Source organism: Magnolia sinica, chromosome 2, assembly GCF_029962835.1.
Source record: "Magnolia sinica isolate HGM2019 chromosome 2, MsV1, whole genome shotgun sequence".
In the NCBI taxonomy this organism is placed as follows: Eukaryota; Viridiplantae; Streptophyta; class Magnoliopsida; order Magnoliales; family Magnoliaceae; genus Magnolia; species Magnolia sinica.
Window position 1 is genome coordinate 16,935,539 of NC_080574.1, and position 14,634 is coordinate 16,950,172.

The 14,634-nt window shown below is 37.7% G+C and overlaps 1 protein-coding gene across 6 annotated transcripts in view; it reads left to right on the plus strand.

Moving 5' to 3' along the window:
• Positions 1 to 14,634, plus strand: part of LOC131236455 (uncharacterized) — a 29,806-nt gene that overhangs the window by 6,345 nt on the left and 8,827 nt on the right. For 3 of the 6 annotated variants that reach the window (XM_058233624.1, XM_058233630.1, XM_058233628.1), the window contains exons 2-10: positions 3,085 to 3,145; positions 3,231 to 3,356; positions 5,051 to 5,274; positions 11,130 to 11,300; positions 11,469 to 11,759; positions 11,896 to 11,969; positions 12,283 to 12,367; positions 12,500 to 12,709; positions 13,657 to 13,716. In XM_058233624.1, coding sequence (XP_058089607.1) covers positions 3,085 to 3,145; positions 3,231 to 3,356; positions 5,051 to 5,274; positions 11,130 to 11,300; positions 11,469 to 11,759; positions 11,896 to 11,969; positions 12,283 to 12,367; positions 12,500 to 12,709; positions 13,657 to 13,716 — 1,302 coding nt within the window. The remainder of the gene's footprint in view (positions 1 to 3,084; positions 3,146 to 3,230; positions 3,357 to 5,050; positions 5,275 to 11,129; positions 11,301 to 11,468; positions 11,760 to 11,895; positions 11,970 to 12,282; positions 12,368 to 12,499; positions 12,710 to 13,656; positions 13,717 to 14,634) is intronic. The other 3 variants (XM_058233625.1, XM_058233626.1, XM_058233629.1) reach the window with 3 other exon arrangements.

The following is a 14,634-nucleotide window of genomic DNA, read 5'->3' on the forward strand; positions in this document are numbered from 1 at the left end:
TGCTGTGGGCCTGCAGCCCTTCTTCTTCTTCTTCTTCTTCTCTCTCTCTCTCTCTCTCTCTCTCTCTCTCTCTCCCTCCTTTCCCTCTTTTCTTTTCGGTTTCCCTCTCTCTCTCTCTCATCTTTTCATTTCATTCTTGAAAAACGAACGGACTGCGTGGCTGTGAAACAACCACGCACTTCAAATTTCTTTTTAAAATGTTCGGCGGACCTGCGGTGCACGCTGCACAGTGCACTCGCGGAAATCGGATTGCGCCCATAGTGAATGTATGTGGTTTATCCACACCGTCCATCAGCTTTTTCAGCTCATTTTAGGGGTTGAACCCAAAATTGAAGCTTATCCAAAGCTCAAGTGGACCATACCACATGAAACAGTGGAAATAATGACTTCCACCGTTGAAACCTTGCTAGGCCCCACAGTGATGTTTATTTGTCATCCAACCTTCTCATAAGATCATAAAAACATGGATGAATGGAAAATACAAATATAAGCTTGATCCAAAACTTCTATGGCCCCTAAGAAATTTTCAACGGTAGACATTCAATTCACACTGTTTCTGTGGTGTGGTCCATTTTAGCTTTTTATAAGCATCGTTTTTGAGATAGGGCCCTAAAATCATCTGGTAAAATGTATGGACGGATCGGCTAAAATACATAAATTATAGTGGACCCCACAGAGTTTACTCATTACGCTTAGTGTACTGAGTTACTCAGTACGCAATCCGCCTCCGCACTTGCCATTGTTTTGTCAAGTGGCCCCACCTTGATTTATGTGTAGAATATCCATGGGGTCCACTATAATGTTTATTTTCCATTGAACCTGTTCATAAGTTCACATAGCCTGGCCCACTAGTGGTCCACCTGAGATCTGGATTTACCTTATTTTTTTCCAATGCCCTTAAATGAGTTGACAAAACGGATGGATGACATGGATATATAATACATAATCGAGAGGACCCTGGTACATGGGCCTAAAAATTTATACATGATGTATATATCAACTCAAAATTAACCAATTAAATTTTGGGACCATTGTTGCTAAGTCATAATCCCAAAATTAAATAACTCCTACAATTTTACCATTAGTTTGCATACACTTGTTTTTTTGAAATAGGACCATTAGATATTTTTTCATTTTTCACTGTCCAATAAATGTCCACCAATCCATTAGTGGAATAAGTGTCAATAGATTACATTAATTTGAGGCTAGTTTGGGGCATCAAATGGTCCCCAAACCAGCCTTGAATCGACAACACAATTTACCTCAATTTAATTTTAATTTTTTAAAACATTTTTGGGGGAAAATGATATCAAATTATTAGGTATATGAATTACATAATATTCTTGACTTGAGAATGACAAGTCACAGGACAGGAATCACGGTCACATCCACAGGTATGCTAAATTGTTAATAACTTAATATAGAATAAATTATGAAAAATAATTGCAAACACCTACACATGTAAGATATTTTCATATTACATTCATTTTAATATATCTATCATTGATAGTAGATAGTTAGAAAATTAAATATATGAGTTTTGCAGTCAAATCTAGGTTGTCTGGTTCATAAATTCATCAGACAGTCTGATACAACTTCTCACCAAAGAGTGGACCGTTACACCACCATAAACATGTTCCAATTTATAAATGAATGCATATTTGGAATGCTTAGAATATTCTGGATTTAATCCATATTTTTTTATATTTTTTTGGCAAAAAAAAAATAAAATGCACCGTTACGGGCTGTTACGCCCCCCAATCGCCGTTACACCCCCGTACCGGTATCGGTATTGGAGGGTACCGTTACGCCAACCAATACCGATACGGGATACCTTGTCTAAAGGAGAACATATTTAGGGCAACAAAAAAGGGCATGAAATAAAGGGGAAGATTAGAGAGGGACGCCTTGATCAGAGTGATTTTGCCCCCAAGGGATGGTAGATTCCTTTTCTAAGGGGATGTTTTCTCTCCATCCTCTCAATGACCTTGTCCCAAAGATATGTTGCGGGTTTCCCAACGCAGAGAGGAAGGCCAAGATAGTGGAGGGGGAGGGAATTGACCTGACAACCGAAAGAATCAGTCAACGGGGACACTTCCTCCCTGGACAGATGAATCCAAAAAAATTTGCTCTTAGATCTATTTACCTTAACGCCTGAAACCACTTCAAACCAACACGCTCTCATACCAAAAAAGTCTGCCATAGATTCATTGGCCTCCTAAAAGAGTAGAGTGTCGTCTGCAAATTGGAGGTGATTGATGTGCTAGGGAAAGTTTTTGACCTTGAAGCCATGAAAAAGCTTTGCATCCTGACCTCTGGAGAGCATCCCTCTTAGGGCTTTTGAGATTAAAACAAATAAAAACAGGGCTAGAGGATCTCCTTGCTGCAGGCTTCGAGAGGCCTTGAAAAACCCAAACGAGGAGTTGTTAATGAGCACAGAGAATCTATCCGATGATATGCAAGAGTGAATCCAAGATATCCACTTATCCTCGAAGCCCATCCGAGCAAGCATGTAATCCAGGAAGGACCAATCTACATGGTCATAGGCCTTTTCAAGGTCAAGCTTACAAAGGATGCCCTGACTACTTGGCTTATGGTAGGAATCAAGGCACTCGTGCGCAATAAGGGCGCTATTAAGAATTTTTATTTCGAAGATGAAAGCACTTTGGAAGGGGGAAACAATCTTTAGAAGAAAACCCTCATTATTGGCTATCTTTTTTCCAGATTAGTGACCTTCTATAAAAGATTTCAGTGCTGTAGCAGCTTTTAGCTGAGTGGTTGTGACGCCATTTACATGTTCAGAATTTTCTTTTCTTTCCTTTTTTTTTTTAAAAAAATAAAAATTCTCTTTTCAATGACACTGCCAGTTTACCAAAGATAATTGTAGACAAGCAACATGGTTGTTCGTAGCCATTTACTTTTTTGTATTTTTTCAGTTATCTTTTATATATATATATATATATATATATATATAGTCCTGAATGAGGTGCTCGTGTACCTTTTGAAAAAAAAGAAAAAAGAAAAGAAAAAAAAGTGGTGCTCTTGTGTGGCTTTGTGGTGACTTTTCCTGCTCTTGTTTTGCAGGCTCCAGTTACGAGCAAAAAGGTGATGGGCACAAAAAATGGAAATTTGTCAGTTACTTTCAGTAAGTTAGCATTTTATTTTGGTCATGGATGCTGCCATTTCTTTACAATGAAAATCTCTGTTGTAATTTCGCTATCTTTTTGTAGGGTCAGATTTCTTTGTAAAAGTTTCAGAGAGGAAACTGCAACAGAAGCAACAAAGAGAGCAACAAGAAACAGTTGATTTAACAATGGGAAACAATGAGCTTGACAAAGATTTAGAATCTTTGACTTGTGAGTTTACCACTGCTTTCCACTGTCCCATTATTTTGTCTTTAATGTCTATCAAGCATTACCATAAGCTCCTTTGCCCTTGTTAATAATGCTGCCTATCTGCCTATATGAACGGTTGCAGAGCCAATAATGGATGGTAGCAACTTGCAACTGGGGACTTTGGTATCAATTTGTATTAGATCTAATTTTTAACACTAATTCACAATTGTAGTCAAGGTGAATGCCTGAATTCCAGCTTTATAATGGGGTGGTTGAATAATTTCTTTCATAATTCATAAAAATTCCTTATTTCCCTAAAAAGTGGAATAAAAAGTTTTTGGCCCCATACTGATAATTCCATAAGAACTTGCATAAACTGGATTTTTTATTTTTATTTATTTTTATTTTTTTTGAGAAAAGAATTGATATATGGGTCGGTCCATAAGAATCCAATATAAAATGGTGCATGTCTGACATATGGCCCTGAGCCATTGCTCAAACATCACTTCATGGTTCTCCAGCTACTCCTAAATTGCCTTCTTTGTGGATGAGTGATGTGTTCGAATATGTAAGATGAAATAATCCAATTAGTTGACTGAAGAAACTGGAATAGTAAATGCTGCATGTCTGCCATATGGGCTCAAACTATAAACTCAAATTTCATTTCATGGTTCTCTGGCTACTCCTGAACTGCCTTCTTTATGGATGAGGGATGTGTTTGAAACTTTGAATAAGTAAGATGGAATAATCCTACTGGTTGCCAGAATAATTGGAATGTATTTCTTTTATTTATGATAACAAGTTCTTGAAGCTTTGATAATATGTCAATGAAAAAAAATACTTTTGTGCAATATGATTGATCCATCAAGTCCTCATGGCCACTTGTCTACAAACAGTGTACATCCCAACTGATGCCATTTCCTGGATAGCATCATTTTGAGTACTAGCTGTGCACAACTTCCATTTACATGTATGTATCCACTTTACCTCAAGAACTGCTATCAACTGCTATATGTGCTTGACTTCCTATTACACTAGGTCCACTAATGAGGCCATATGTCAGTTACTGGAGATGCCGATCTTTGATGAGCAATAAAATCATCAAACCACAAATAATTATAAGAAAAGTCTGAAACAATGATTTCCTTTGGTTTTTACCCATTGTTCATTTGTGGAATGTTCGTCGACATTTATGAAGCACTAAACCGCAATTTGAACCCTCAGGCTAGTTTTAAACTGAAGCCTAATACACAATAATATCTGCTTCTGAGAACTCTTTACAACCATTCTTATCACTTTCCTAATACTCGTACATCTGCGAAGTAATTTAAATAGACAAATCGTCATCATCATCACAATCTTATCTTTTCTCCCATCACTTTGGGGCTAGCTTTAACATAGTTGATTGACAAAAACTTGAGATTGGCTGCTCACTGCATCAACCCTCATCTTTTACTCAGGCTCTGGAATTGGCCATGGCAGGGCTCACAATTTAAGAAGAAAAATGCGTAATAGTAATTTATCATACTTGATTGTTGCCGTCAATCTTTTCAAGGACAAGAGTTGGAAGCAGCAGTCCATCACTACATCAATTTTATGATTATTTGCATTTATGACCTATTGTTTTTCTCAAGTATTTCTTCAAAACAATGTTTTAAATTTGACTACTAAATAGATGCGGTAATCAATTTTTTCCTATTAAATTGGATCAGTAGATTTGATATCTGGATCCCTTTTGAAAGGTAAGAAACGCTGTAAGCAGTTGAAGGAGAGTGCTGCATCTAGTAAGGACAGAACATCGAGTGATGCGAAGAGTCCACATTGCAGGCGGAAAATAACAGATAACAAGTCTAATGCTGCAAATGATTTAAACACACAAAATGGGAATACATCACAAACAGCCTTTGATCTACGACTGGAGGCAAAAATTGCAGCTGAGGTATGAGTTAATTGGTTTCTTTGCTAAAACATGTGCCATTTTGGAAATCTGTTACAGGCGTGTGAAAAATGTTCATGAACTTCTTTTATTTTTCTTCAGCTAATTTTCATGTGGCTTTGGGTGAGCTATTTTATTATGTTTGGCCTAGTTGCTGTGGTATGTGATAAGGGTGTTTTACCCGTTTCCGTGACAAATTGAGATTACGTGTGATTTCACTTTTTTTTTTTCCTCCCCCCTGAGGACTGGTAATTTATATATTGGTTTGTAGCTTGTTCATTTTGGTGTTATTGTACAGTAGAAACATTGTGGAAAATGGAGTCTTCTCAATAGTCCCTGTATGGCCTTGGCCCTCTCTTGTCGACCTGCTTCCATTGTCTTTCTCACTTAAATTTCTCAGAAGCTCAACATTTCCTCCATTGTGGTTGCTTAGCCTTGACTCTCATAACATTTAGTTTGGTGAAAATCTATCAGTTTGCTGCAAGTGTATATCTCCTCCCATCTATGCTATTTAAATCTACTTTATTTGGCAAACAACAGATCACAGCTGTTTTTTTTTTTTTTTTTGAGGGATAACCAAAAATTTATTAGAAAAAAAAGAGATACAGAGAGGGTGATAAGGCATCAACTCTATGAGTACAAAGAGGAAGAGGTGTCCCAAGAGCTCTGGAGTAATGATACTGGCTCAAAATCCTTGACCAAACTAGCCCACTCTGTGGCTGCTGGCCTTTTGCCTTCAGGAAAAGTAACCCCAATGAGCAAGCCTTATCCTGAAAGGATTTGCTAATGTGTTTGAGCCAGTGCCAATCTCCCACAGAGAGGCAAGAGAGGTGAGCTACCATAAAGAAACCCTCCTTTTGCAATTCCTTCTGCCACCATGTCATGCTTAGAGAATCCTCCAGTCGAACGTGGCACGACTGAGTAACTTCAAAGAGCTTAAAGAGGGTCCACCAAATCTCTGGCACCAAGGAATGATGCAAGATCATATGATCCACATTTTCAGCACCTAGATGCAACAAATTGGGATTATCATCTTCCTACTCAAATGGTCAATCGTAAGTACCTTATTTTTACCAACTAGCCAAGCAAAAGTAAGAAGATGGGGCATACCCAAGTACTTCCAATTTCCAAATGCCATATAGGATCCAGAACCCTGGAGGAAGAAGGAATGTCTATGGCTGAGTAAAGCAGTTTGACAGAGAAGCATCCCAAGCTGCCAGTGTTCCACACCCTTCGGCCCCAACCTGTCTGCATATGCAACAGATCCATGAAACCCACAAAGTCAACAATCCATGGACTTCAGTTTACGTCTGAGAAAGATGTGCGGACTTCTTGTTGTCAGTTACATTTCTCTTGCCTTTTATCTTAATGATTGCACTTCCATGGTTTGGAAAACAAACATTTTGTTGGACTCATTTAGGCTCACGAAACTTGTACCAGTCAGAAAAGAAAAGTTTAGGACATGCAATTTCATTAGGCTTGGTGATGGGTGGAAAGTTCTGTTGCCCCTTGGAATTTTAAGAATCAGATTTCTCAAAAGACTGTCTATGGCACCTTTGTCAAGCCATGCTTTAGGGATTTGTTAGCATGGAGTTGATGCTTGTATAGCTCCATATTTCGTTGCAGCTGTGCATAACATGGTCCCATAGACGGTCTTTTGAGATGCTCTTATTAGCGCAATCAGTTTGAACTGTCTCAGCGGTCACTTCCTTATGGCTGGTGGCTTTGTGTGGCTTAATCTTAGATGTTGTATTCTTAACACTCACTAAATGAGATGATCGACTCTTTCGAGGCTCTAATTTTCAACTGGATGTTGGTTTTTCCTTTTCTTATTCGATTTCTAGCCTATTAATTGAAACTCTGATGTTTGAAGATCACATTCATGAGGCTATCAAGTTATTTATTGGGATTTTGGCCTTTGGGCTTTGTGGCATATTTCAGCTTTGGCTTCCTTTAACAAGCTTCTATTTCATTAATAAAAACTCTGCTGTTGGCTCTTTTCAACTTCTTGTAATATCGAGGAATCTGTTAGTTTACTACAATTTTTATAAACCACATCCTACAATTTTCTCAATCAAATCCTTCTTTCTATTCCATAAGCAGCGATAGGATTTTATTAATAAAACTCGTGTTAGGAGAGGAGATTCAACATTATTAGTGCATGTGTGACATAGGTTGGGCTAGATGTTAGAATGAAGAGACAATTCTGGGAGGATATGGATGGACTAATGGAAGAAATTCCGAACAGAGAGAGGATATTTGTAGAAGGAGACTTAAATGGTCATGTAGGAAAAGAAAGTTGAGGGTACATAGTGGATATGTATACCCTATGGAAGAGGGGAGATGAACATTTGATAACTCTCAAAAGTGGATCATATAAATAGATTTTTTTCTGCTTAGGAAGACAGAACGTTCAATATGTAAGGACTGGAAGGTAATACCTAGAGAGAGAGTTTGCTTGTGCAACATAGGTTAATGGTTATAGATATTTACATTAGGAGATGGAAGAAAGGGATAAAGTTAATAGGTGTCAAAAGACTAGGTGATGGAATTTAAATGGGGAGAAAACAATGTTATTAAAAAATAAATTAATGGAAGAAGTAAAGTGGAATGTAAATGAGAAGCAAACGTTATGTGGAATGAGATGGTTGGGTGCATTAGGAAAGAGACCAAAGATGTTTTAGGAGTATCTAGAGGGAAAAGCCAATCGTATATAAGGAATTTTGGTGGTGGAACGATGATGTACAATAAGTTATTAATAAGAAATGTGCATGTTTCATAGCCGGGCAATGGACTAAAAGCAATGAAAATCTTGAAAAATATAGAAAAATATAGAAATGCCAAAAAGATGGCTAAGAAAGAAGTGAGGCTAAACTTAAGGCTTATAATGATCTTTGCAATAGACCGCGGACAAGGAGAAGGTGAGGAAGATGTCTTCAAACTAGCAAAAATAACAGAGGGGAAGAGAAGGGACCTAGATCATGTTAGATGCATTAAGAGTGTTGTCTAGAGGGTATTGGTCAATGATATTGAGATCAATGAAAGATGGAGAAGCTATTTTCAGAACTTTTCAAATGACAATCACTCGGAGAGCATAGAGATAGAAGGAACCATAAATTCAAATAACATCGGAGTCCATAGATACTTTCTTAGGATTAGGAGATCTGAAGTGAGTGAAGCTTTGAGAAAGTTGAAAATAGGAAAGATCCTGGATCAGATGGAAAACTAATGGAGGTTCGGAAGTTTATGGGAGATACTAGGTTATTTTGGTTTATAGAGTTGTTCAACAAGATTGTAAGATTGAAGAAAAAGCCCGATGAATAAGTACCGTGGAACCTATTTATAAGAATAAAGGAGTTATAGAGTTGCACTAACTATCGTGGGATTAAACTTGTGACCCATATTATGAAACTATGGGAAAGAGTGATCGAACAAAGATTGAGACATGAGATGAATGTATCTGAAAATCAATTTGGTTTATGCTAGGGAGGTCTACCACCAAAGCCATTTTTCTACATAGACAATAGTGGATAAATATAGGGACAAAAGGAAGGATCTCCACATGGTCTTTATTGACTTTGAGAAAGCTTATGATAGGGCCCCTAGAGGGCTTAATCTGGTGGGTGTTGGGAGAGAGGAGTTCTAAGAGGATATGTTGACATGATTAAGGATACGTATAAGGGAGTAGGAACAAATGCGAAGACCATTCATGGAGATAAGTGAGTTCTTATTACCGTAAGCTTGCACCAAAGGTCAGCATTGAGCTTGTACCTTTTTAGATTGGACATGGACGAGTTAACGAGACATTTGTAGTAAGAGGTCCCATGGTGTATGCTGTTTGCAAATGACATGGTATTGATTGTCAAAATGAGGGAGGGCATAAACACAAGCTAGATTTATGGAAAGGTGCTTTAGAATGTAAAGGATTTAAAATTAGTTGGACGAAACAAATTACATGGAGCACAATTTTACTGGAAATGTGAAATTAGTAAAGATCGCTGACTAAGAAGTTTCCCAAGGGATCTTCAGTGGAAGAGGTTATTAGCGAAGTTAATAATGCTGTTATGGGTTAGGCATCTTTTGTAAATGCAACAAAATTTGCTAAATTTTCTTTTTTCCTTTTTTAATTTTAAGCTGTAGCGTCGGGTTGTATTCTTTTCTTGTCTTCTGGTGGATGTCTTAATAAAATTTTAGTTATCTCTAAAAAAAAGTTTCCCAAAATGACTGCTTTCAATACCTTTGGTCGATAGTTCATGAAAGTCGAGTGATTGAGAAGGATGTTGCCTATAGAATTCAAGCATGGTGGAAGAAATGGAGACATGCCTCTATTGTTTTATGTGACCATTGCGTACCACTCAAATTAAAAGGGAAATTTTATAGGATGGCTATAAGACTAACCGTGCTTTATGAGATAAAATGTTGGGCAGTCAAGGAACAACATGTACATAGGATGAGTGTAGCTAAAATAAGGATGTTGAGATTGATGAGTGGCAAGACAAGACAGTATAGAATTAGAAATTAATGCATTTGAGGGAATTTAGGAGTAGCACCAATTGGTAACAAGATGCGGAAAAGTAGGTTTAGATGGTTTGCTCATGTGCAATGGAGACCAAGAACTACTCCGGTTAGAGGGAGTGGGTTTGTACAAGTTGAAGGCTCTAAAAGAGCAATGGAAAGGCTCAAAAAGTCGTGGGTGGAGGTAGGAAGCAAAGACTTTGATGACGTATGGTCTAACTAAAGTTATGGCTCTTAATAGAGTGGAATGGCATAAAAAGATTCATGTAGCTGATCTTAATTAGTTGGGATAAGGCTTAAATGATGATGATGATGATTCCTTTGCGTGTAATGAGATTGAGAGGTGAATGAGAGGTATCAAGCTCTCCTGTCAAGTTTCAAGCTCACAAAATGGCACGATCAAAATTAGATCCATGCAGTCTGCTCTCTCTATTCATTCATGCGGATTTCAGGCAAACCATAATGGAACTATCACGGGTGGGGCCTGCCTTACGTAGGCCACCCACCCCGAGTGTGCCCCTGCATCCCACAGGCAACCCCACCAGAGCCCAGTGTAAAAATGCCCTTGCATTAATCACCCCTGATGAGGAGTCTTGAACACGAGACCTCACGCTCTGATACCACTTTGATGCATTGCTCTAAAAGCTCGAATTGATAGAGCATGTTGAATTAGTCCTTTTATCTTATAGCCCAAGCCCCACATTGCATGGGTTAAGACCTCGGCCGAACCTCCATTGTGGGCCCCACATCACATGGGTACCGCCTCACACAGGCTGTCCACCCTGAGTGTCCCCTTGCATCCCACAGGCAACCCCACTCGAGCCTGGTGTGAAAATGCTCCTGCATTAGATTCTCACCTCCAGCCCATGAGAGATGGACACTGCCACTTTGCCTGGGTTTTGGAAACCCCATCGAAGTAGTCCTTGTCTTGGTCATTCTGTTTGCTTCCAAGAGAGTTGCATTCTGGGGGAAGGGAGCAGTGGTGTCCTTCTAATAAACAGTTCCTTGATAAAATATAAGCATTAATAACGTTTTGTTACCAACCAACCCCAAATTGAATTTTTGCAGTCACCCTTATGTCAGTCTTATCTTCTGCATGGATGCTGTTACTCTTTCTTTTGCCATTTTCTAATGTCTAGAATTTGTTTGTTCTTTAAATTCTTTTGTTCTCTTTTGTCAGGAATATGCACGTTTATCTTCCTGAGATGATGATGTTGATGATGATTGTTTTGTTGTCATATTTCTAGTTACCCTTATGTCTGCACAGATGCTTTTACCGTTCCTTCTGCCATTTTTCTAACTTTACCGTTTGTTTGTTGTCTTTCTATTAATTCTTTTGTTAGGAATATGCACGCTTGTCTGCAGGAAGGGAAACACATCCATTTTTTTCCTCTTGGAAAGCAACAAGAAGACTTCAGGAGCCTATGGAGATTACTGAAACAGAAAGAGAGTGGTGCTCTCAAGAGGACGGAATTACTTCCTATCCTCCTGTTCATATATTTGAGACTCTGCAGGTACTGTATTTCAAAAATAAAATAAAATAAAATAAAATTACATGTAGTACTTTAAGTAGTCTGATTTCTTGTAGTTTATCTTATCATGTCTTCTATTTTGAGGCTCAAATACTAGCTTTTGGATTTCTCTCTGTAATGGATTATCATTCAAACTTTTGTCTACTGTAGGATGATCTTGCTTCTATAGATTGGAAAGATTGGGTACTCTGTGAGGGAACCTCTCTTGACTCTAGTTATACAGAGAATAGAAGCTCATCAGTATTTGAAGGTTCTGTTGAGCCATTAAAATTTGATAGCTTTATTACAGTTCCAAGCTCCCATCAGACATCATTTCCACAAGCAGTGGTCTGTTTGGATCAATTGCCTGATCACGGGGAAAGTATGCTTGCAATGCCAGCAACAGGTCCTTCAATGCTGGCCAACGGGCAAGAGGAGTGTTTGTTGGCATACTTGAAGGTGGTATGTTTCACATTATATTTATCATGGTACTTTTTTTTTTTTTCAAAACTTTTCTAAAGACTTCCATTATCATATCAAAATTTGTTACTATGTTTGCAATGGCGTTGTTTAATGACTGTTGCTTCAAAATTTGCAGGTACAAGATAAGAAAGAAACTGGTTATGTAGGTAACATGGAGGATGCGATGCAGGTCAAATTTCTCAGGGAAAGGTTAGTATCCTTCTGAATTAATTTCGTGATGTTTTCACACATCTACTTCCTATTTCTTATAGGTTTTCATATCAAAAATAGATATTGAAACAAATTGCATTTTACTGTCGTATTTTAAATCTAATAATCAGCAATAATAATAAATAAAGAGAACAACCTGGTATTCCCATTACATGGTACTTTGAGATAATTATGTGGTCAACTATGGTTAAATTATGCCATGCAATGCGCTTGTCTGTAAGAAAGAATCAATAGCATGCTAATCTGTGAGATTATTTATTTATTTTTTAATTACATGTTTCTGCATCTGCAGGTTGCTGTCTTGTAAATTCCGTTGCAGTAAACAGCCTAGCTGTATCCTATGGACAAACAAATACCAGCCAGAAAATGCCTTTGAGGTCATTCCTCCCACATTTGTTTGTCGTCTTTTGTTGCAGAAATTCTCTATTTCAGCATGCAGAATGGGATATATTTGAACTAATTTGTCCTCCCTTTTTAGATAATATTCTCTGATGAAATTTGATCTGCAGGTGTGTGGCAATGGTGAATCTGTTAAGTTTCTCAGTGATTGGCTACACTCTTGGCATGAAAATGTTCCTCAAATTAACAAACATTCTGCTGTTGGTGATGACTGTGATGTTCAAGATAGTGGTAGCTGGTGTCAAAATGATTCTGATGCCGAAAACACGGATGGAAGAGCTGCCCACAAGAATGTTCTTCTAATTACTGGGCCAGTTGGGGTGTGTTTTTATGTACTTCAAATATTGCTATGTTACTTTCTTTCCCAATCACAGCTGCACATAGTTTACAATGAGATGACACTATTATCCAGCGATGTTAATTGCGATTACCATCGAATGCTTGCTTCATGCCTCATTGTATTTTATATTATAGAGAAATGTTCTGAATCCTCTCTCTCTCTCTATATGTGTGTGTGTGTGGATCTTTATTTGTTTTGTATGACATGATTAAGTTTGTAGATATTACAACATATTCAGTTATTCGGTTGGAATATTTTAATTGCTTTCAAAGTTAGATGGTTATTTTGGTGTTGTATTCTTTATTAATACTTTTGAGTGATTAAGTATGAAGAATGGAGTTCGCAAATTATCTGCTCGTAGGGAAAAAGACATTTGCAATGCTCCTTTTGGGCTGTTAGTTATCCATTCTGTTGAAACCTTCTCCTTAATCATTCCCTTTCATGATTTTAAGTTGGGAGATTGGTTCAAGTGGTTTTACATATGAATGCTTTTACTCTTATTCTTAACTGAAAAAAAGGAGGCACTGAAAGAGAATGCTTTTACTCTTATTCTTAGCTGGAAAAAAAGAAAGCAGGCACAGAAAGAGAACACTTCTTGATATATTACAAGAAGGAAATGAATGCTCAAGGGACATGGAATGTTACTGCCATGCACAATATGAAAAACATAGATGCCTGTCCCCCTAGAGCCAGTACATCAGCAGGATCCATTCCTGAGTCTCCCCTATAGTAGGGGTACACACTAATCAGCGAACCGACAAACAGAGATGCTTTATGATGTTAGTTTTTATGGTTGCCCGGATTGGTGAATGTGGAATATACACTATGTGCACTAAAGTTCATTTATTTCTCATGGCTTTAAAATTCTTTCTTCTTCCTTGTCTTCTCATTTCTCAATACTTACTAGGTTCTTTTTTTGTGGGTCAGAGTGGGAAATCTGCTGCTGTCTATGCTTGTGCAAAAGAGCAAGGGTTTCATGTAATTGAGGTATTTTGAGATTTTAATATTTAAATATATCAGCGCATGTGTTGTGTTATATTATAAACTTTAGTCAGAAAAATTCAATGTAGAATTATGGGAACCTCTTCCCTTATCCGTAACAGCAGGAAAGAAAGCATTTGAAAGCGTAAACAACATGTGGTAAATCAACAAAACCCAAAGTGATGTTCCGTTCCCCTTCCAGTTTACCCACTAGGTACCAAGACTGAATATGATTTCCACCATACTTCTTTCTAGATCCATGGACTAAACATAAAAAAAAAGACGAATAGATCTGATCCGTGGAAGAAGGCCCCCAAAAATCACAAAAATGACGGTGAAGAAATCCCTATATACGTCTCAAGATGCCTAATTCCCTGATTCGCCTACTTAGAATTTTGTGGACCTATGCTGCTGTGTTATATCTTGAGAATAAGCATTGAAGAGAAATGCCAAAACTGGAGTTGGTACCAATTGGATTCCATAAACAACTTTTTGACTAATTCAATATAAAGATAGACGCATGACTTTCGATTAATGGGTATTAGACTATTAGACCTTTTTAAATGTTTATTATATTACTAAAAAAGAATGTGCATAAAATTCCCTGACTAACTTCCTGTTTCCAACCTAAAGTTATCTTTCAATTCAGGGAAGTGATATAGTAGGCTGAGTGTATTTTGACCTTAAAATACACATAGCATGAGAACTGTTGGATTTGTTCCAATGGTTGCTCACAAATTCAACCTCGTTAATTGCTTTCTCTCTCTGCATTAACAAGTCTTTAATTGCTAATCTCAGTTAGAAACACCTCTCTTTAAATCTAGAGATTGTTGTGAATGCATACACTAAGCCACACATTGGTCAGGTCACATGCATACTGCGTGTGGGAATAGAAAATGTCAAAGCTTTGGTACTAGGGCAGAT